Source organism: Simochromis diagramma, unplaced genomic scaffold (assembly GCF_900408965.1).
Source record: "Simochromis diagramma unplaced genomic scaffold, fSimDia1.1 OVJJ01000333.1, whole genome shotgun sequence".
In the NCBI taxonomy this organism is placed as follows: Eukaryota; Metazoa; Chordata; class Actinopteri; order Cichliformes; family Cichlidae; genus Simochromis; species Simochromis diagramma.
The window spans coordinates 2,183,274-2,207,361 of NW_024386765.1; the positions used below are offsets into that span (position 1 = coordinate 2,183,274).

General features: G+C 41.0%; 2 protein-coding genes across 2 annotated transcripts in view; both read left to right on the plus strand.

Moving 5' to 3' along the window:
• Positions 1 to 9,779, plus strand: part of fa2h (fatty acid 2-hydroxylase) — a 32,167-nt gene extending 22,388 nt beyond the window's left edge. The window contains exons 2-7 of the mRNA XM_040035565.1: positions 1,323 to 1,448; positions 4,029 to 4,171; positions 5,726 to 5,826; positions 5,938 to 6,110; positions 6,927 to 7,179; positions 7,270 to 9,779. Of these exons, the coding sequence (XP_039891499.1) occupies positions 1,323 to 1,448; positions 4,029 to 4,171; positions 5,726 to 5,826; positions 5,938 to 6,110; positions 6,927 to 7,179; positions 7,270 to 7,337 (864 nt within the window). The 3' untranslated portion in view covers positions 7,338 to 9,779. The remainder of the gene's footprint in view (positions 1 to 1,322; positions 1,449 to 4,028; positions 4,172 to 5,725; positions 5,827 to 5,937; positions 6,111 to 6,926; positions 7,180 to 7,269) is intronic.
• A 2,132-nt stretch (positions 9,780 to 11,911) lies between these two features.
• ano10b (anoctamin 10b) lies at positions 11,912 to 22,162 on the plus strand. Its single transcript, XM_040034450.1, is given in 16 exon segments — positions 11,912 to 12,305; positions 12,415 to 12,477; positions 14,100 to 14,362; positions 16,242 to 16,415; positions 17,292 to 17,429; positions 17,887 to 18,003; positions 18,174 to 18,290; positions 19,600 to 19,938; positions 20,030 to 20,212; positions 20,362 to 20,417; positions 20,505 to 20,579; positions 21,182 to 21,346; positions 21,528 to 21,719; positions 21,795 to 21,932; positions 22,012 to 22,062; positions 22,064 to 22,162. Coding segments are annotated over 14 exon segments (2,100 nt in total). The 5' UTR covers positions 11,912 to 12,305; positions 12,415 to 12,477; positions 14,100 to 14,106.
• Positions 22,163 to 24,088: the final 1,926 nt, after the last annotated feature.

The window sequence follows — 24,088 nt, forward strand, 5'->3', positions numbered from 1 at the left end:
CCTCTTGTTGTTTGCATTTTGCATCTTGATCAATTTAAAAAAAACAAAAAAACAAAACAAACAACAAAAAAAAATATTACGCAAGCCTATCAGTCATTAATTGGCTCCAACTCATATAAGGTAGAAGAGATATCAATATCAGATGGTTATGTGCTGTGTCACAACAATTTGGCTCTGGCAAAATATTCAAGAATGGTGTGATGAAGACCAGGACACATGTTTATTCTTTATAATGAAGATAATGAAGAGGGCGATCGTGGCTCAAGAGTTGGGAGTTTCCACTTGTAATCGGAAGGTCGCCGGTTCGAGCCCCGGCTCGGACAGTCTCTGTCGTTGTGTTCTTGGGCAAGACACTTCACCTACCGCCTACTGGTGTTGGCCAGAGGGGCCGATGGCGCGATATGGCAGCCTCGCTTCTGTCAGTTTGCCCCAGGGCAGCTGTGGCTACAACTGCAGCTTGCCTACACCAGTGTGTGAATGGGTGGATGGGTGTGTAAAGCGCTTTGGGGTCCCTAGGGGGGACTAGTAAAAGCGCTATACAAATACAGGCCATTTACCTTTTTTTTTTTTTTTTTTTTTTTACCATTTCTTTAAAAGTAAATTATGCACTACACAAAACATCTGTTGTGCTTTTATAAATCTTCAGCACTGTGTCTGCATTAGCTACAGCTCATCTTTGGATGTCAGTAATCAGAGGACAAATCTGATCAGCAAAACACTCAGATGGTTTTGGACTCCTCGCATATTCATATCACCTGCTGTCATCATTATCCACATGGCTTCTCTCCAGTTGCAACAGCTGTGCCTTTTTAAATAAGAATTATGTAAACATATGTTTGAGTCATTTGTATTGCGTATTGTATTACATTTATATCTGCATTTCCTTCTGTGCAGCAGAACACAAACTAAACATCAAACCAAAGTAATGACTGACTGTCAGTGTTCCAATATGTGATAGCATGATCCTTTGTTGGAGGTGTCCAGCGATACAAAACGATTTGAAGGTTGAAAGCATTATGGTATATGTCACTCGTGACTGTAACCATTAAAACCCGGTTTATGGGGCTGAGGTAAAAGGGCAAAGGGCAGATGGACCATAATTGGCAAAAAGACTGACTCCTGTTCTATATATATATCTTTAATGAGACGTAGCTTATGTAATAGGTACTATATTGTGCAGCTGTCTACCTGTTTTGCATAAGCCACACACTATAAATATGTGTATCTGTCTTTCTCCATCTGTGGTTGGCTTAGGCCATTTTAATAATAAATTATACTTGCTAATGGCATCCTTTTTTCTTTTCTTCTTTTTTTTTTCTCAGACTCTGAGAGCGAGAAATAAAGCCAATAAACAGACCGAAGGAGAAAGGGCACAGCAGACGACAGAGGCGAAAGACGAGGATGAGCGCGACCCATACAGCCTCTGCAGCTCTGTGGACCTCGATAAGGTGTGTGCGTGTTTTGAGACGGGGCTAATATGCGATCAAATGAAGAGTGCGTCTTTTCTGCATCTTTTTTGAGTCAATGTGTGCGTTTGCTGAAATTATGCAGCAATCGATCAGACACTGGAAACAAAAGGTGGAGGATGACCTAACAAGTGTATTTGCTTACCCGTGACGGGGTAGGTGAACAGCCATCTGGTTATTCACCCTGCTTCATCTGTTTGCAGATTGCATGATTTCCCACACTGCCAGACACAAGCATGTACAAAACAGAAGACAAAGCAGCATTGCTGAACTCCTAAATCTAAGCCAGTTCTGAAAGTCTTGACTCCAAATGGTGCAGGTGTTTTTTATTTTTTATATGTTCATACTAGAAGAGTTTGTCCCTGCGTGCTGAAATCTACCTTCAAGCACACACAGTCAGACATTCGTTTAAACTATGCTCATGTGATGGTGCAGTTTGACATGTGTTTTTCCACTTTAACAGGCTCAGCACCACAATGACAGATTCAACCAGTCTGTCTCGCTCTCTCTGCTGCCAGGCAACGCTTTATTTAACGAGACCCATGACTCTTGACTTCACACACTTGAGTTTTGCAAGGCCGGTTTCAAATATCAGTGTTTTTGTGACACAGGGATCTGTCAGTTTAAGCCCTTCATTCTGAGGGTTTGCTTCTTCCAGTAACTTGAATCCTGAAGCTCGGACACTCCCTTCACACATCTCCAACATGGGTAACTGTACCCATGTGCAACACTCATGCAGTTTCTGCGCTATGCAAAATGTTGTTATTATCACCAGCACACTTGTCAGTGCTAGCCTTCCTCATTTTAAAAAAAGAAAAAGGCCCGCTTTTTGTTTTCAAACTGGTTAAGCTGGATCGTAGCCGCTTTAATGTCCTGGTTGTTCGATACTCACCTTTACTCAAGCTAAATCAGTCCGTCCACATTTGCAAGCTGCGTAGCACCAGGAATCTGAAGCATGTCTTCACACTTGGCTTGGCTTTGTTCACCTGTTATTAAACACAGAAACCGGTTTCTGTATCTTTTCTTATGCAAGCAAAGCACCACTGTAAATTTTCAGACTTCTTGATATTTAGAGTAAATGTTGAGCTTGGGGCTTTATATAACCAGCAAATGCAAGCTGGATTGTCTTTTTTTTTTTTTTTTTTTTTTTGTTTGTCAATGTCAATTACTGCAGTGAGAAGTAACAGAAAAGGCAGATTTTCATTCGCTTGGCAGGTGTTCATAAGTCGATCTGCATATGGGCAGATTATGTAAACATGTAACGTCAACATGTTGACGGATACTTGTGCCTGGTGTGTTCACAGCTCTGATGCAATTCTACCAACTAATTTCCCCCAAAATAAATAAAACAACACGCTGATTTTAATAAATCCAAACCCGAAGGTGTGCATGTGTATATAGTATATCAGAGATGCATACAATTCAATGGATGTGAGCTTTCTCAATGAGTTAAACTGCCTCGGGTGATGCCAGTGTTAGTTGGGACTTAAGCATACAAATCAAAAAAATAAAATATAGATATGCAGAGAAGTGTGGGGATGACTGCAAGTGAGCTTACCAGAACCTCACCCTCAGGATTAAATCAAGTTAGACGTTTGCTTTTCGAGTAATTTACAGTTGATGCCAAGAAACGGAGAGCATGTGAGACAGAAGATGCAGCATCTCTGGTTTTGCTTTGTTTTTTGGCTCCCCCCTTATTTAAAGTTGAACTTTGTAGTCATATCAGCAGCTAACAATGCAAAATCTGTGGATAGCTTAAAGTATTTTTATTTTATTTTTTTGCAGTTCACAGCTGTATTTATGCCTTGAATGAGCAGGGGTAATAAAGAACAGAGATGGTAGTGTTCCAGCGCAGCGCTTCTTCAGGGTCGCTAGCTCCATTAAAACAATGTGATATGTGTCCGGTAGCTAAACAGTCTGCTGCAGTAAACAGCCAACCCATGATTAATTGCCGCACACGGAACAGTAAAGGTCCGGTGATTGTGCCAGCCGGTGCCTGATGTCATGATAGGGGTGTCTCTCACACACAGTCATCATCACATGGTCACTAAGCATCATTTTGTGACTAATCACAGGAAAGTGTCAGGGTTAAGAGGGAAATTAAGATTAAAGAGTGGACTTACTGCTTCTCTTTCACTCTTCTCAACTCACACGAGTGGGGCCATAAGGTCAAATTCTGACTCAGGACTCCTTCCCACCCTGTTTCCTTAACCAGAATGATTCCACCTGATATTTCCAAATGTTATAGTGTGAAACCTGACAGTCTTCGCGTCACACATCATGGCAGCCCATTTCCTGTGTGGCTGTAAACACAGGGAACTTGTGAAACGCTTGTAAAAGCTTTCACTTAGACTTAAGTAAACCTGCAAATGCACATGCACACAACAAGCAAATTTCACATGCAACACTTCCTGGTCTGACCAGTCCTTGGAGCAGTATAGTTTTTAGCTCTATGCTGCCACCTGCTGGAGACGTTTTGTTTTACTTTTTGGATTCCCCCCCCCCCCCTCCTCGTGTATAGAGAACGGGTTTTACTAATTTCGTTTCGTTGTGCTTCTGCAGGATTTGGTGGACTGGCGGAAGCCCCTGGCATGGCAGGTGGGCCACCTCAGAGAGAAATATGATGCGTGGGTACACCAACCAGTTGACAGACCTATCAGACTGTTTGGAAACCCCATCATGGAGGCCATCACTAAAACTTCCTGGTAAGAAAGGAAGCTTGAAGAAAAATTAACCATTTATCAGATAAGAACGTACATTCAGTTTTGCAGGCTTGGCAATCACTCGTGCAACATTTTCACAGAATTTTACTGTTATTTATTAAGTTTATATTTATATATCAACCAGCTGGAGGTGAGGGACCCGAGACAGGACAAAAGAGACACTGCTGAAGAGAGCTAGAGATTAATAATTCCTAATGACTAATACACTAGCAGTTTATAAACATACAGGGAGTGAAAAGAGAAGCTTGGACCCATTGCAGCATAACTAAGAGAGAATTCAGGTTCACCTGATCCAACCCTAATTATGCTTTATCAAAGCCTGATTTTAAAGTATAGAGGGTGTCTGTCTCCTAAATTCAAACTGGGAGCTGGTTCCATGGAAGACAGGCCTGAAAGCTCTGGGCTCTGCCTCCCATTCTACTTCCAAATACTGTAAGAACCAGACATAAGCCCGCAGTCCGAATGTGAAGTGCTCTAGTATACAGGTACAATGGTCCAGCCTAGAAGTAATAAATCACGAACTAGTTTTTCAGTATTACTCTGAGACAGGATGTTTCTGTGTTTGCAGGTATTGCACAAATACAAGAAAAGTGTCCTGCATACTTGTTTGTTGTGGTCTTTGAAGGACACATCCTGGTTTAAAAAAAAAAATAAACAAATAAAATAACTCCAAGCAATTACTGAGGGAAAGTAAATGGAAACATTTATGCAATGGTTTCATTGTGTGTAATGGCCACACGATGAGGGCTGTGATGTAAAGAATATTTCCCACCTTGAAAATTCTGTCGGCAGTTCTGTGATTGCCAAAGGATAAGCAAACACATCTGCTTCAGTGGCGTCATCAAAGATTGAATTATAATGAAAAGTGCAATTTTATAAATGTATGCAATTTTAAGCTTGTTCAGCCTACCTCTGCAAGCTACTTTGCAACCCACCTTCACCTGAGGTTTCAGTCATTTCCGATTTAACCAGTGTCACACCTGTGGTCACATCCTGCTCTCTCTTTTTCCTGTTTTGATGCATTGTGGACAAAGCCATACACCAGGGGTGTCAAAAATAATGCCCAGGGGCCAGAAATGGCCCAGCAAAGGCTCCAGTCGGGCCAGCTTGACAGCTTTGTGAAATATGAAGAAGTGCATAGATTTTGTATTTTTAAAAGATTTACAACTTTTTCCTGTTGATGAAGGACCCCATATTCATACTACACCAAAGTAATTAAGTAATAGATTAACAATTAAATGATAAAGTTCCTGTTTGTTTTTGTTTCTTTTTTATTTATTATTATTATTTTATTATCTACTGCAGAAATCCCTTTCTATACCAGAAGGGGAAATAAAACAACGCAGTACAACAAAACGTTTTTTATAATTACTGGAAAGTCTGGACTGAGAACGTTTCCTGTAACTTTACCCGTTTATCATGTCGTTCACCATTCTGGCCCAGTTCAGATTAATGGCCCACATCGTAAACTGAATACACGGTCCTCTAGTAACAGAGTGAGAGCGTGAACTAATGCTTACACTCTCTTGCTTTCAGGTATTGGGTACCTATTGTGTGGCTCCCTATTGTGTTTTATCTGAGCTGGCACTGCTATACTACCCTGGCACAGGGCACCACCAGGCTAGCCCTCACTTCAGGTAACTCACACGCACCTGTGTTTGTGCCACAGTCACTTGTGTTTTCATTTTCATTTGTGTGTCCACATTTCTGTTTGAGCCATCTATAGCCGAGCATGTGTGTGTTCCCAGGCTTCTCTATCCCTATCAACAAGTACTTTTTCCCAGTCCTCTTTATGATGGGCTGGTTCTTGTGGTCATTCATCGAGTACTGCATCCATCGCTTCGTCTTTCACATGAATCCACCAGCTCATAACTACTACCTCATCACGCTACACTTCCTCCTGCATGGACAGCACCATAAGGTATGAACAACCACTGCTGAGGTCACAGCTGTGAGTCATCAAAGCAATATTTGTTTTTGTTTAAAATCATCCTTTATGGCACCAGCTGAGGTGGTAATCTTATATTGCAGGGAGGAGGGGGCCGCAAACGTCCTCCTGTTTCCAAATACTTTTATGAACTGAATACATATCAAGTATAAGTAGTTACGGATGTGCAAATAGTGTAAGTTAAATTATTGTAACATTAACCACAGTATAGTTTAAGCCACAGGGGGAAACTGATTTAGCTTAGCTTAATAAAGAGTTAAAATAAACAATGCAGAAGCGGTGTGTGGGGAAAAATGCTGTTCATCTCAGTTTCTGTTTTACTAGGTTGTAAAATTAGAGTATTTTTTTATTAGCTTCTATGTAAAACCTTATAACTGATAGTCGGTGTAATTAGGAAATGTGATGTTTTTCCTGTAGAAGCTATAAAGTCGCACTACAAAATCTCACAAACCCCCCCGATTCCAAAGATTCTGGGACTATGTATAAGCTGTAAATAAAAAAACACAATACAATGATTTTTCAAATCTTACTAACCCATATTTTATTCACAAAAACAAACTTTAGAAAAATATTGTAATATTCAGACTCTAATCTGAGTTTGATGGCAGCAACAAGGTGTTGGGAGAGGCTGAGGAAAATGCTGTGAAAGATATCGCCACTTGCTGATCATTTTTGAATTACTGTCTGATGAATACATATGTTGGCTTTTTGTTGCGGGGGAAAAAAGGACATAAAATGGTCTGAAATGGCCACCATATATAAATCTTTTTATTTATTTTCTCTCTCCAGTCTCCGTTTGACGGCTCTCGGCTGGTCTTCCCTCCCGGCCTCGCCTCCTTAGTAGTGGCGGTCTTCTACATGTCCATCCATTGCGTGCTCCCAGACATCCTCGGAGTATGCGTGTTTGTCGGTGGGCTGGGCGGCTACGTCGTATACGATATGATCCACTACTACCTTCACTATGGCTCTCCGAAGAAAGGCTCATATCTGTACAGCCTGAAGGCCTACCACGTCAAACACCACTTCGAGCACCAGAGATCAGGTGAGGATTACATTTGCTAACGGCCTTAGAAGAAATATGGTTTTGTTTTTTCTTTCTTTTTCTGATGGGGATCTTTATTTTTCTCACCAGGTTTCGGGATCACCACCACATTCTGGGACCACCCCTTCAACACAACCATCCCTGATGAAAAATTCTGACATGGAAACGGCTCCCCCGAAGGGCCACAGGACTTGTCAACCACCCTCTTTTAGCCCCCAGCCTGCCTTCTCCAACCATCCCAACTCCTTATTTACATCTCTGCAGCCATATAACTTCCACAGACTAGGAGGAACTTCAGGGCCACTGCATCCAGTCCATTAATACTCTGTGTAACACATTAACCAGCACCACAATATTACCTTAAGCTCAGTCATCTGGGTGTGTGTCAACCTGCCTGCACTATTTACTCACTGTGATCATTTCCACTGAGATGTGAGGGCTTTCAGTGCCATTTTTTTCCTTCTACTACTACTTCTGCCTCCTGTGCTTTACCAACACCAACCTATCACCTGATCACCACTCAGAATGTCGCCGCATACAGCTGGGAGGTGGCCGTGGAGAGAAAAATCTCTTTTGTGATGCATGTGGTCAATTTGAATTAGATTTAATCTTTTAATCTAAAATCATACAGGGGGAAAACTGTGATTAAAATTACTAATCTGACAGCACAATGCTCACACAGCTCACAAACGCACACTGTTCAAGAGGTAACAGGAAGTGATAGATGGTAGGTGAATGTTGAAGATGGGTGGAGCGGAGGGTGTGAGAGATGATTAGAAAGAGTGCACGTGAGAGAGAAAGTGTGACAGAGATTGAGAGGGAGTACGCTAACTATTTAATCTACTGAGGAAAAAGGCTTCTTCCCGCCTTCGCATCATCTACAGCTTACATATTCCTCGTCACTGTCACTTTTCTCTGCTACGCTGCTATAAACTGTTGCGCTGCTAACAAATCACAAAAGTTCCCTCCACCACATTTGGGTTCGCTTGATTTAAGAAGCAGCCGTGCCTGGAAAACCTTCAGTTTCACATTTGTTTTTGCTGAGATACGTTTAACTTATTATCACCAAATCTGCAGGAGTGAGTTTATACTGCAGGAGGCTAATTCCATGTACTGTTAATGTGATGTAAAAGCAGAGTTCAGAATGTCTGAAACCCCTGTGGAGATATATTTTTGCAAGTCTGTAATATTTCCATCTTTTTATTTTTTTTCCTCGTTAATAATTCAACAAAGATGTAAAAATAATATTTTGTATGAAGCTTTGTACAGTAGAGGAGATTCTTTAATCGCACGGTCTTCATTTTGTCAGGTTGACTATGTTAGAGAGCGAGTGTGGTTGTCAGGGTGACGGGGGACAAATCTGAAGGCATGAAGCCAGGCTGTCTGATTTCCTGCTGTGGGGATCTTGGGGTCAAAGTTCACAGATCTTTGGAAGTGTTATTTTCTAAAAGTAATCTTGACATAGAGATTCCTTCCTTTTAAAGGGGACCTATAATGCAACTTCTAACACCATGTTTCAAGTGTAGCTTGGCATGACTCACACTTCAAACTAATGCTTATTTACATTATACTAACAAACCATCTTAGCTCTCTTATCCCCTCCTCTTAAAGCCAACTTTCTTCTGATTGGATGCCTCTCAGAGCTGTGTTCCTTAGTTGAATATATATAAGGGATATCTGCTCTCTATGACATCATACAGAGCCAGGAGTAAAGGAAAGCTATCTGAAACTTGAATGTTTAGGGTAGTTTGAAGCCTGAGCTTCTGTCTCATGGATCACTTGCACATGGGTACGAACCTCTGTAACGGCACAAATATTACAGAAAATTAGGAAAAGCATAATAGGACGACTTTAAAGTCGGTGGTTTATTTTGGCCCTGCAGACCCTCCCTAGGATGACGATAAATCAACAAATTTGACTTTACAGCAGGAAGTCTTGACACTGACTGGTGGATCCGCAAAATGTCTCCTGAAAAACGCCCGACAACGCCGATAAGTGAAGTAGAACAAACTTAATTCGCACTCTTTACATGAATAACTGAAGAACAGTAAGAACATACTGCTGCTGCAGGAAATTTATTTTTTATCTACTTTTCTAGCTTGAATAAATACTTCCACTTATAGAAGTATACATACAGCTGTATGTAATCTAATCCATCTGAGTTTTAACCATTCAAGAAGATTTGTAATGCAGAACCTTAACACCATTTATACTCCTCTTTTTTAAAAATAAATAAATAGTTGTTTCATTTATTTTTATACAAATTCTCTGCAGCAATAACAGTGAAGTGTAAACCTAAAGAGGGCTGAGGGACCCCAAAATGTTTCCACTATGACGAGATGAGTGGATTTATTAACTGATTTAGCACCAAAATGTGTCATTGTCTACAAATATCTGTTGATCTTTAGCTGTGATTATGATGATTATGAATGTTCAAGACTTTGTGCAGAAAGCATTAACTCATCAAAAAGAACCTAAAGAATGTTTTTAATGTCTGTTATGCTGATGGTTCTAATAATGATGATAAGACATGATTGTGCCGGCTGCTTGGCAAAGTGAAATGATTCCACTTGTTGGAGTTAAATTAAAAAAAAAAAAAATACAGATCTTATTTATGTATATTTATATGGTAAGAATGAAAAACAGCAAATATGATTCTAACTTGTGAAATTTTTCTCTTGTGCTAAATTTTGCAGCAAAAAAAAAAAAATCCTAAATTTGTTTACTTTCATGTCTTAACTTTTGTTTTGGAAATTTTAAGTCATGCAAATGCAAAGGTATTTGTAAATAAATATCTGTATATTTCTGATGTTGGCCTGTCCAGTTTTTTTATTTTTATTCGCTGATTGTGGTGGCTTCCATTCTGCAACCGTGATGATGGTGATGATGGATGATGACTTTAAATTGCATTGTAAGAGATGAAGGGTGGAGTATTTGAATCTTTTAATCTTATATTTTAAAAACTGAGGTGTTGCTTTTGCCTCTGAATGTAGAGATGTTTTGGGGGGGTTCAAAAGACTCAATGTGACGTGGTTGTTCATGTCAGCGGTCACGGTAAAATATCTGGATCCCTTTGAGCTAAAAGAAAAGCAAAAGTAACTCAAAGTCCTTACAGCCAAGGTTTGCAGGCGAGCATCTCCGAATGCACAACACATCAAACCCTGAAGCAGAACCGCACGCAGTCTTCTTTCTGTTCCTCCGGTCAGCTGTGAACAGGAAACTGTGGTTGTAATTCAGAGGCTCACAAAAGCTGTACACCAAATATAAAAAACTTTGCGCTGTGTGATGAGTCACGATTTCTATTGCAACACTTTCGGACACAAATTCGGACAGAATGTGGCGTTAACAACATGAAAAAACGGATCCTTTCTGCCTTAAAGTTTTAGGGTGGTGGTGTAGTAATGTTTTTTTTGTACACTTTGGGGCCAAACAACTTCCTATAAATTATTTAATCATCTAGTTTAATCATTAAGCAATTACTTTTCTGAACACGATAAGCAGTTCACTGCACTCAAATGGCCTCGACAGTCAACATACGTCAATCAAACAGAGCACCTTAAAGACATGGTGGAACAGGAGGTTCACATTAGGGGTGTGCAACCAACAAATCTGCAGCGACCGTGTGATCATCATGCCTTAGTTGTTATATGCCAGGAAGACTGAAGAAAAAGGCGTCCAATCTAATACTGTCAGTGTGTACCTAATAAAATGACTGTGTATTCACTGCATGTGTGGATTAATTTGAACACAAGAAGCAGGGTGTGCAGGGTTATTCTGTTTTTCTGCCCTAATTTAATTTTTTTTAAAAAAGGTGTTTTATGAAAGAAAACAGATACTCGACAGCAGCTCACAGTTCATGCTGGTGTCCTGTGCACTGAGGCTCTCAGGAACATGTACACTCTAAACATGGTTGCCAATCTGTCACAGGGACATTCACGCCAATATAAGCCATAATTATTAACACTTACGGACAGTTTGTTATTAGGTTATAACATGGTGCAATCTAATTCGAGTAGCATCGTTGTGCGTAAGCAGCTCTTTATTGTTTGTTTGATAAGTGGAGATCATTTTAACTAATCTTTGCTACTCTGTAGCTATTGGTTACCGATTAATCTGCTGATAATCTTCCCTGTTTTACAAGAACACCATTAGTAAAATGCAGGTAGCCCCAGTCCACCGCTGCAATCAGAATATTTCACAGAATACAATTTCCATTTGAAGGATGAGAGAGTAGCTTTTGACCTCAAAATGAAGCCTTCAGTCTTAATGTTTCCTTAGTTAGACTTTCACTTTCACCTCATTGATCTGGAGTCTTGACTAAAGGCTGGTTTGCCAACTTAGATCACTTAATCTCTGGTTTTTCTCCAACAGAGTCTTTTAACCTGTCTCCCTCCCCTCACCCACAAGTGGCAGCAGGTGGCTCGCCCTCCCTGAGCCTGGTTCTGGGAGGTTTCTTCCTGTTAAAAATGACTTTTTCCTTCCCACTTACCCCAATGCTAAAGTGATTGTTGGGGTTCTCTGTATCATTGCAGGGTCTTTACCTTGCAATATAAAGCACCTGGAGGTGACTGCTGTTATTTGGCGTTATACTGAATTGAATTGACTGGTCCAGGTTGAGAGAATCTGATTGGCTCCAAATTTGCATTAAAACCTTACCCACGCATGCTCTGTGTCTTCAATGTTATGGTTCTGGTGTTGTAGGAGGACAACAACAAAATCTTTGTGTCAGCAGCCTACTGTGTACACTTCTGTGTGCCTCGTGTTTCTGTTGCATAAGATCCTGTTTCTGTGTTTTCACAGATTTACTCACACATTTCTTTTTCAAGACTTTATTCTTTGGAATATTCAAAGCCAGCGCTATAGGTTAGCTTCAACCCCCAAACCGTCTGAACATCTGTAGGTTTGTCGGTTTTTAACACAGCGGCAGAGGTGCAGTAGGACCCTGGGGTGCGGCTGCAGCAGTGTAACAGTGAGCAGACAGGAGGGAGGAGCCTGAATAGAAACCAAACAACCCTCCACACCCTGTGGCCTCTGGGAAGTTTCTCCGCATTCCTGCAATAGATTCGAACACACACACCTAAAAATTAATAGACAGGAAGCTGGAAGGAACCTGAAGCTGAGGCTGGGTAAGTGTGTGCAAGGCTGAGAGTGTGCTGCTCTTTTTCACAACAGCTCATCAGTTGTTGCCTTCATGTCCACTGTTGTGTGTGTTTGTTTGTGTGTGTGCTGAAACAGGAGTTTGGAGGGGCTACTGCTTTAGGACTGGAGACCAGAACCTCATCATCCCCGCCCTGCCAGGTGCTGTATTTTCCTGACTCATCCTCTGTTTTACCGCTGAATGCTTCTCTGTCACTTTCCCCGCCTGCACAAACATAACTCAGTCACAGGAAGTGCTCTACTGCTTTCAGTTACGTCCTCACTAAGCGTATCTCTTGGTCAGTGTGTCTTCAAGTGCAGATACAGTGAAACAGAGGAAACTATTTTTCTTTAAACGTTGTTAGAGCTGATATAACCACAGCTTCCACCCAAGAAACTGCAGCATTTGTAGGAAGTTCGTATTTTAAGAGTTCACCAAGTAACTGAAATGACAGCCAAAGCATGCAGATGTCTGCAAAATGACGTGGTGAGCCTCACATGCAAATCTAAAACCTCCCTTGCTTGCCTGGTAGTTACCATAATGTAATAGCTGATGCATAAACATACGCTAGCACTAAATAAGCTGTTATATTATTGTACTCGTCGTGTAAATAATGCATTGTAAAAGATCTCAGTGGAGTCACTTAATATGATAAATAACACGTCTCCATCTTGCCCTGCATTGTAAAAAACGCTGCATTTAACTTTATTTATACTACTTTTGAAGTATATTTTTAGTTAGATACTTTATTGATCACAGGAGGGAAGTAATGTGCTACAGCTGCAGGATGAGATTTGTGTGCAGTCTCATGTCTCACAGGTATGTTCACCTGTCACAGAAACAAGAGTTATGATTCAGTTTTATAGAGAATGGTAGGAATGATTTCCTGAAGCATTTGTCACTGTAGGGCTGGATCAGGTGACTCTGAATCCTCCCTTAGTTACGCTGCAATAAGCCTAGGCTGCTGGGGCTTCTGGGGGTTTCCCATGATGCACTGAGTGTTTCTTCTTCACTCACCTTTTTTTTCCACGTATTATATGGGTATACACACACTCTGCATTTAATCATTAGTTATTATTCATCTCTGGTTCTCTTCCACAGTATGCTTTTGGTCCTGTCTTCCTCCCCTTCTTCCTGTTAAAAGGGTGTTTTTCCTTCCCACTGTCGTGAATTTCCACTGTGTGTTCTGGCTTTCTCCCACTGTCCAGATATATGTATGGCGTTAATTATAATTCTAGAACGCCCATGAATATGAGGTAAATAAAGTTCTGTATGTATGTGTGGTTAAATGTGACTTGTGTAGTCTCTAAAGTGCTTAGAGTGGTCAGTAAGGCTAGTCTGCTCACAGTGACAGTGTTAACACACAAGTATAGCTGAGGTTGATACAAATGTCATTAGTTGTGTGTGTATTTAGTCACCAATTAAATCTGAAAAATAACTTTTTGACCTTAAATGAAAAGTTGAGGATCAGTATCTGTGAGCTGTCTATAGCTAACCACAGCCTTGTGATCTTTACAGGATGCACATGCTGAAACTTTAGCCTGTTGGCGGTTTTTGTTATACAGTCATTAGGCATTTATCCTCTGGGTACGGTTAATTTTGTGGCGATCACCATGATCAGTCTTCTTTACCTCTGGAGACCGTGAACAGTCTGTCACAGTTGTCACTGCTGACCCTTGAGCCACGATGCTAGTGTGACTAAATAAGGGGAATAAGGTGGCGATGTTAGCACTGAGGGTAAGAGCACCAGTTAACATACCGTTTTATTATCATTTGTGTCCAGTCTTATCATGAGTAAGGCAGGTGCTGATGAAGGTGGAGCTGGGGGCTGCGGTGACTCAGCCAAACAGCTGGAGGCTAAAGATGAAAAAGGAGGAAAGTTGCCGAGCAAACCGTCCGCTGGATCCGGCTGGACCAAAGTGAGCTGCCCCTGCTGCTTCTCAGAGCGGGTGGAGCCGCTGGTTCTGGTGAAGCTTGGCGGGAAAGTCGGCCCCGAGACGAAGCGCTGGCTCATCAAGGTGATTGGAGCTCCTCAGAAAGATGGAGGTGAGGGCTCAGATATCAGCAACAGCACAGAGCTCACTTCAGTTTCTGCATCGATTGGAAACTCGCTTTCAAAGAAAAAGCATGCGGATCAAACATTTATGAGGATTTCTCTTGTGCCAGGAGTGAACGTAATAGGAGAATCATTTCCAGGAAACATTGCTACTCTTTAAACATTTGATTGAATTTGCATTTCCAAGCTACATGTCAGATAAATGCATTTAAATGACTCCTATGAAAATGTCTGACATGGCTGCACAGAAAGCATATGCCAGCCATAACCCACATGTCATATCAGATAAACACACAGACACAAAGAAACTACTCTTTAAGATAATAGTATTTATGTTCTTTCACTTTGTTATCGTTGTTATGGCAACTAAAGATGTTTGGACCAATGGATAAAAACTGCTCTGTCCACGACTCTTTGCAGTGTTTTGTGTTGAAGCAATGCTATGCAAACTAGACAAGCTCATCTCCACATAACACCTTACTGAAATTCTAGCAGGGACCACAAAGTTGGGAAAGGTTGGGGAAATCTGTATGAAAGGATGAACATTCGTGCTTTATGGTGCAGCGAGAAAAAACAGTTTTATTATTAGACAAGGATGGCCTGAGTAAGTACAAAGTGCAATTTCTAAATTCATTTATTAAAGGAAGAAAGTGGCCTTGTGTAAAAAGGAACTGCCCTCTAAACCCAGTAACTGGTTGTGCCACCTTTGGCAGCAAGAACTTCAACAGCATTTGCGATAAATCTTTCAGATTGGGACAAAAATTCCTTCAGCAATCTTCAAAAAGCCCCTTAAAGTTCTGCTTTTGTCTAATCAGTCCACAGAATATTTCCCTAAAATATTTGGGAATCATCAAGAGGTTTTTTTTTGGCAAATGTGAGACGAGCCTTTGTCTTCTTCGTGGTCAACACTAGCATGGATGCCATGTCTCTTTCTTCTTGTTGAAACATGAACTCTGACCTTAACTGATTCAAGTGAGACCTGCAGTTCTTAAAATATTTGTATAGGGCTTTTATGTGACCTCCTGTGAGTCGTTGATGTGCTCTTGGAGTGATTTTGATTGGCTGGTCAAACCTGGGAAGGTTCACCACTGTTCCACGTTTCTTATATCCGTGGTTCTCTGGAGTCCCAAAGCCTTAGAACTGACTCTGTAACCCAGGGGTAGGCAACTCCAGGCCTCGAGTGCCGGTGTCCTGCAGGTTTTAGATCGCACCCTGGGTTAACACACCTGAATCAAATGATTAGTTCATTACCAGGCCTCTGGAGAACTTCAAGAAATGCTGAGGAGTCATTTAGCCCTTTAAATCAGCTGTGTTGGATCAAGGACACATCTAAAACCTCCAGGACACCGGCACTCGAGGCCTGGAGTTGCCTACCCCTGCTGTAACCCTTTCCAGTGCCATCGTTTTTCAGTTATTTATTTAGATCGTTGCATGATGCGTTGCTTTTTTAGATCTTTTAGCTCCTTCACTTTGTCAGACAGGTTCTATTTAAATTGTTTCTTGATTCGACAGGTCTGGCAGGCCTGGGCGTGGCCAGCGAAAGTGTACTCGGCTTTCCAAGAAATGGGGTTAATCACAGATGATTTGTGATTTACTTTTTTTTAAATAGATTTTTTAGATTTTTTTCTATTAATAAATAAAATCATAATTTAAAAAGTGCATTTTTTATTGACTCGGGTTATCTTAACGATCTGAAACATGTAAATGTGACAAATATGGAAAAATTAAGCTATCAGGATGGGGAGGAGATGCTTCTTCGCAGCACTGCACGTGTTTTAGACTGAATTGATTCTCTCATTCCTGAGTGTAAGGATGTTTAAGGTTTTTCAGCTCTTTGTCCCCGTTTAACCATTGCTTCACCGTGAACAGGTGCTGCATTACTGGCCCACCCGGGTGAGGACGCCAGCGGTGATATCATCGTGGTCTCGGCCCCCCGCTGCACGTTACTACGAGCCGCTGAAGAGTTGGGTCTTTGTAAGACTTACCGCAGCGGGGACATGGAGGCCTTCTCCTACAATGACAGAGACAACTTTAAAGATTCAGGTGCAGTGGAGCAGCTTTGGGGGAGCACACTTTACATGGTTAAACACGACATTAGGAAGTACCCTGTAGAGCTTAGGGAGACTTATTAGAGCACTGTATCCAAGAACGATTTAGGAATATCCACAATTATTTATTTTGCATGAATTTCCTCTCTAATAGTAGCTTCCTAAAAATAATAAAATGACTTGCACAAACACTCTGGCAGGTGTTCACAGTACAAAGTCCAGACCTGTGTTCTTTCATTACTCGTGTGGGTTCAAAGAGCATTCGAACAGTTCAGTGAACTTCTTACTACTGTGCTCAATTTGAGCTCCTTATTTTTCTTCGTGGATTCCACTACAGTAGCTTTGCATGATGCACAGCTCAAAATAATCCTCATTTGTCTGCTGTTGCGTCTTGATGTAGCTCTTTCACTTCAGCAAGCAGTTTCAGTTCCTCAGTTTGACAAAGCTGTAACAGATGACAGAAAGTCAGGAAAAGCATCACGGGTAATGATTTTTGAGTATGCTGATGCAAAGGATGATAATGAAAAACATTCACCAGTCTACTTGAACCAACTGAACCATTAGAAAACACTTTATTGTGAAAAGGCCAGCTAATGCATTTTTTGGATGTTTTAGCATGACAGCGAGGGTCATCTGATGTTACAATCTGAGCGTGACCTTTTGCACAAATCTCCTGTATCTGCTTAGATTGATCTTTTATAATACCTTTAAAACTTTGTTAAACTGCGCACTCACGTATTGTACAAAATAAATGTGGGATTTCATTAAAATCTTCACTATTTGACCTTTAAATGCTTTCTGGGGTCAAGGAAAAAAAAGATTAATCTCTATGCGTGTCTGTTTAATGCATCTCTGTTCATGTGTGTGACAGATAACATGGAGGTGTTTCTGACGCTGGCGGAGCGACAGTACATAGTGAAGTATGAGATGGATGGACTGCGGGCGCAGAGGGACCTGAGGATACCCGGCCTGCCTGAGAGCCGCATGCTGCAAAAAAGAGACAACATCTGTGAGTGTGGTTTGTGCTTTTGTCATGTTTTCAGTGTGAAGAAACAAGATCCACGTGTGTGTTCAGTAATTTTTTAAAATCATTTATCATCGTGTGGTGCGTTTGCTAGGATCCCCTTCCAGCTGTGGGTTAATACAGCTGCAACCCTACAAAGGTTTATGGATTTTTAAGGCTTTCGTGACTTAATTTGTGGCTGGTCTAATAATTAGTTTAGTTTGTAATGAACATCACTTTTGCTTAGGACCTACTTTTAGCTGCGGCTTTATGTGCAGTTATTCTTCTTTGGTTTGTGGGACTGGCATATGAATGGCAAAGTTTCTCGCTGATCTGAACTGCTTCCCTCAGATGTGCTTATATGTACTGTATATGTACAGTTTAGGGATTATGATTATTTTTAAGTCTTCAAGTCATCCTGGGTTGAAGAGATTCGATGTGATGACACTGAGTGATGTTGCAGGGCAGAAGCTTTCCTCAGCCGGTGTTGTTGTGGATACGTTTCCCCTCCACAACCGAAAAAAACTGAAGGACCTCCGTGAAGCCTGGTACTCGGGGAATCAGCTGGCTCAGCCACTTGGTGGGTGGAAATACAACACACTGCTTTTAAGCTTGCATGCAGTTTTGTTCATTCAAATAGCTGTAAAAATCTTACATTACATGCATTTGTCACTCCTGGAAGGTATTAAGAGTCATAATCGATGGCTGCGTGGATGTGCTCACACCAGATATCTCTGTCTAACTTATTAGATTCAGTCAATGACTATTTTGGAAGCGCTGTGGCGTTTTACTTCAGCTTCCTTGATTTCTACACCTGGTCTTTGCTCACACCTGCAATACTGGGCCTGACCATCTCATACTTCTCAGGTAGGTGTGTGGATTTATCCACATATGACCTTTATGATGTATTTGGCACTCAGAAACAACATGCTTATACAGTGGCTTGCAAAAGTATTCGGCCCCCTTGAACGTTCCCACATTTTGTCACATTACAGCCACAAACATGAATCAGTTTTATTGGAATTCTGCGTGAAAGACCAACACAAAGTGGTGCACATGTGAGAAGTGGAACGAAAATCATACATGATTCCAAACATTTTTTACAAATTCTCTAATTCTCTAATTATTACTTTATATAATGGGCCACTTATAATATATGATATATATTTGTTCTTTTTGAGTAATAGAGAAAAACTGTCCAAAATAAAGGATTTTATCTACTATAAAAGAGGTTTCTTCAGTTCTAAAATCAAATGGTGGAGAGTCAAAGCCCAGGTGGGCGTTGTCCCTTAAGAGGTTTGTTGACCTATTAATCATGTGACTTGACACTGGAGCCAAGGTGTGAAAAAAGGCATGAGTCATCAACAGCAGCGGTTTCAGGTGAAGTCGCTGTGAAACCGTGCATCACCCTGTCATGTTACCATTTGGTTTTAGAACTGAAGAAGCCTCTTAGATGAGCTGTGAAACGTCTTCACGAAACTTAAAGAAGTCCAGTTGCTTTCGTTTCAAGCTCCTTAGACAACCACGAGAACCTAACACAGACAAAACAGTTATGTATACAGTTCCCACGGCCAGTAATTAAACACAAAGCACAGTGGCAGACCCTTTTTACTACATTTTTTTCTTCTGTTGGAAGTTTGTATTAATATTTAATAGAAACATGTCAAGATGAGAGTTTACCTTTTTAAGAATTATTTCAGAAACCAGTTGTGGAAGTTTTATGGTGATTTTTATTAGTTGTTTTTATAAATTGTAGTTTTCAGGTAAGAAATATGCTGTTTTACCATACACAGTATAAAATACTGTGCTTCAAAGAAGAAAACACCTACACAGAATTGTCTTCTGTTCCTACCCTCATCCCCCTGAGCCTGATTCTGCCCGAGGTTACTTCCTGTTACTCCACTGTCACTGGAGTGACTCGAATTGACTTAAATTAATTGTAAAATACAACTAATGCTCAAAGTAAATGTTTTCTGTAAGAAGAAGTGAACTTATATGAATTGGAAACAGTCTGAAGCAGGACTGTTGTTGGCTTTTTCCCACCTTTTCATTAAAGTCCTATCTTCTCCCACAAAGACCAGTGATTCCAGACTGTGATTAAATCCAGTTATTAAACATGAGATGCCCGCTGTATGGATGTCACTGACAGGACACAAAACTCTTCCTGCCATCACAGGTGAGGTTAAGAAGGAAATGGTGGATTCGGTCTCGGGATCGAAGGTCATAATTAATGATGATGACTCAGGACCGATGATCAGCGGCCACATGCTTCAGGCGATGTTCAGCATGATCTGGTCCACGGTGTTCATGGAGCTGTGGAAACGCCGGAGCTCCTCGTTGTCGTACCGCTGGGGGACCATGAACCTCGCAGAGCGTTTTGCAGAGCCTCGGCCCAATTTCCACGGTGACCTCGGCGTAAACCCCGTTACAGGTCGCGTGGAGCCTCTTTTCCCTGAATGGAAGAGAGACCTGCGTATGGTGCTGGTGTCGGTCCCAGTAGTGGGGCTGTTTCTAGGTAGGCGCAGAAATGTTTTTGCTCTATTTTCTCTGATTCTGCAAAGATTTAGCAGTAAAAGATGAAATGCCTGTCCCGTCTCCTCCTGCAGGGCTGGTGGTACTCGGTATGATGTGTTTCTACTGGGGGGAGGCCCAGGTGAAACAGCTACACAAAGACTGGAACTCCCTGCTGTCTCAGGCTTTGCTCTACATACCCTCAGTGCTTCACATCGTTTACACAAACATGCTAGGAAATGTTTACAGGAACGTGGCGCAGAGTCTGACTGAATATGGTGAGTGAGACTGAACTGCAAGGAGAATACAGACCCATGAGTTTGTTAATGCAGTGGAGATGTTTCTCATTTGAACCGTATGTGTGTTGGCAATTTTTAGGGTAGAAATCCTGCACATTTAATGAAATGCTTTTACTGCGTCCCTCTAGAAAACCACAGAGAGGAGTCCGCCTTCGAGAACCATCTGACAGCCAAGATTTTGGTGGTTAGTTCCTGCTTTCCTCTCCTTTTGAACCATTATCTTATAAAGTACAGGGATTCCTCTTTGACAGGTTCTTCTTTCTTCCTTCAGTTCACCTTCTTCAACAATTTTGCCGTGCTCTTCCACATTGCCTTCTTCAAGCAGGATGTGCCCCTGCTTCGTAAGGTAACCTACGTCTTGTGCATTTTATGGTAGAAGCCAAAAGATTTCATTTAGAGTTTCTAACTCCGCCCACCTGTTTTGTAATAAAATCTTTCTGTTGAACATCATATATTCTGCACAGCTATTTCAGTGTCTGCTAAACAGACCCATTTAACAGAGAACAGTGATGCATTCATAAAGAGAAGATTAAAAAAGAAACAGTTGCAGAAATCAAATGTTTCCCCATCTGGAGAGAAAAATCAGATTTATTTATTAAAAAGACAATTTAAGTTTCATCTTGGACGCGTGGTTTTCGGTGGAAGTGTTAAATAATAAATTCTGATAAATAAAGACAGCTAAATATTTATATGTTTTCATTGTATCTCCTTGAGCAGCTTTTATCTTTCAAAGTTTAGATGATAACTGTTTTAAAAATGACATGAAAGCAGACTGTGTAAATAAACTGAAAGAGATAAGCAAGCTATAACTGCAAAAAAATGATTCTATATAGAAAGAAGGGCAGTGGTCCTAATATGACGCTCTGGGGAACTCCTTTAGATAATCAGTGGAAAAAGTGGAAGAAGTAAAGGGTGGCAGAATTATATTCCTTGTTTTACTTTCTTCAGCGCCTGGCGTCTTTGTTGATCGTGAGTCAGCTGGTTAACCAGGTGACAGAGGTGGTTATACCTTTCCTGGTGGACAGATTCATCAGCGCCCCCCACAGGACAGAGAGTGAAGATGACCCTAAGGAGGACAAATTCCGGAACCAGAGAACCCTGCCTGTTTTTCCTGTGAGGATATAGAAAACATTAGGCATGCATTGATAATGTGAAATATTTAAAATATAGTCTGGCCAATAGCAACTAAAAAGATTTTTTCAGGCCAGTATCAGTGAATAAAGCCAATAAATACATTATAAAACACAGTTTGATTATAATACACTGAGAGTGATAGCTTCCTGTGGTGTCCCAGGGCCTGTTTGCAGAATATATAGAGCTCCTGGTGCAGTTTGGGTATTTGAGTCTTTTCTCCTGCGTGTATCCTCTGACGGCCGTGCTGCTGCTCATCAACAACATAACGGAGATCCGATCAGACGCCTATAAGATCTGCAACCTCTTCCGCAAGCCCTTCTCCCCTCCTGTGGCTAACATGGGCGTGTGGCAGGTCAGCAGGTCAGAACCTTTGTCACGCTCGTCCCGTTTATGAGCAAACAGTTCACGTTGTTGTCTCGTGTCCCAGGTTGCCTTCGAGGTCTTGAGTTTCGTCTCCGTTATTTCTAACTGCTGGTTGCTGCTGCTGTCGCCACGGTTACAAGAGCTGTGTCGCGAGGGCGGCCTGAGCAGCACGAACGTCCTGCTGTTGGCTGTTTTTGGGGAGGTAAGAAGAGAACTAGACAGCTAATCAAACACATTTCTGTGTATACCCCTGACATGTTTATCTTCGTGTGTGTTTGCAGCACGTGCTGATCTTAATCAAGTTTATTATGGCAGCCCTGATTCCCGATGAACCCTGACTGGATCAGGAAGAAGAGGGATCAAATGGAGTACACATCCATACAGGCCCTGAAAGAACAGGTTAACGCCATCTCCACTGACTTCATTGTCTAGCATTTTGGTGCACTCCTTCATCCGTATGACATAATTTCTTTGTTTTTCCCCCCTCAGAAGCTGCAACCTGAAGTGTCCTAACTGTGTTTCAAGGTTGATGAGATGGTGCTTGATGTCATTGGAGGCCACCATCTTTAGCGTTGTGTGGAACCCAGCAGGAGAAAAGTAGTGGATCTCCAGCGGGGCCCACGATGTTTACTGCTGTTAATGCAGTGATCCCAAAGTGTATCTGCAGCTCTTTTCTCACTGATTAAGCCAATGCTTCTGCGATGTGCACACTTTGAAATGCATCTTCATAATATCCGTGCAATTGAAACAGCAGCTAAATAGTTTATTAGACAGCAAGGGGAATGTAACTGTTACGCTGCAGGTGAAGGCCAAAGGTATTTTTTGCAGAAACCTTCTAAAATGTAATTAGAACTTTCGCCACAAGGTGGCAGCGTTTTATAAGAAAATTTTAGAGTAGTAGTCCAGCCCGACCAGCATCTTTAGCGTTGCTATCTTAAAATTTGACTCCTAATTAATCTAATGTTTTTATTTTTTTAAAGCATGGTCTGTGCTTTTCTAGTTACCAAAATAAGTGGGCAAGTAAGATAGTAACACAAATTCAGTGTGAATGTTGAGCTAACTTTCGCTTGAATAATTGGATGACACACTAACTTGCTGTACCATCTTGTGGTTCAAAGTGGTATTACAATTGAGCGCAGCGAAGCCTTAATTTCACTTTATTTGATATCTCTTCATCGTGATACATATACACAGGGATTTAAGTGGGCTGGATCGATCCAGAGTGGCATCCTAGGTTAATGAGTAATGAAATCTAATAGGCAGGTTACTACTGAAATAAGTTAATTTTTAATGTGCTGCAGCCTAGTGCTGCTTTTAGTAATGGGATGGAGACAAATCCCAAAACCTGGTTACGCACATCCCTTTCTCTTTCTCATACCATTCATACCGCTAATTTTACAGCTGCTCTATTTCACTCGGGGGGAATTTTGTTTTTTAATGTGCGACACAGAGATTGAGAAAGATGTAAGAAAGAGAGGAAAGGAGAGGAAGGTGAGATTGTTTTCAAATGTAAGCACTGCTCAGCAAGTGACATTTTATAGAGTGGAAATTGAACTCATACATGTAATGTCTTCATTCATTTGAGAGTTTTTAGGGTTTTTTTACACGATGTTTTGCTGCATTATGTTTTTGTGAAACACGTTGCAAAACAAACTGAAGTATAATAATTTTATAATTCAAAAGTTGCAGGCGGGTTAGTGCAGGGTAAACTGGTTGGGTTTATGTAATGTGCAGTATAAAAGTGTGCAGTGATGTTGGGCTGGTTACACGTAGGTTACCGTTACTAGTTTACATCAAGGGTAGTAGATATCAGTTGATATTTAAGATGATGATGCTGAACTTTACCTCTTAGCTTTATAGTGTGTAGGGGTTGGAAATCAGCCGTATAGCTCATGTAACATCTGCGTATAACTTGTTGAATTCAGATGGATACATTTTGGGAATAGCAGCACAGGACAAAAAGATCTACTGGGACTCACAAGGCAGAATATTATACAACTTATTTCTAATTAAGTAATTATTTTGCCCTATGCTGCACTTGATCTTAGGGTTCCCACATCTGCCAAATCCTACTTTAACTCCAGCATATGCCATGGACATGTAACATCATAGTCTGTTTACAGTTTTAATTACTTTTTAAAGGTTTTAAATTCTTTTTAAATTGTTGATTTTTACAAATAGACTGTCCTACAGTAAAGCAGTTTTTTTTCAAAGGAAAATGTATAGAGCACTTATAATCAATATTTAAGAAAGGCCACTAGCAATTCTAAAGATGGGCAGTACACTTGGCAATATTTTTCATGGTTTTCTCTCTGGGGTCTTCTTCTTCTCACTGCTGCCACCTGGTGGTAAGATGCA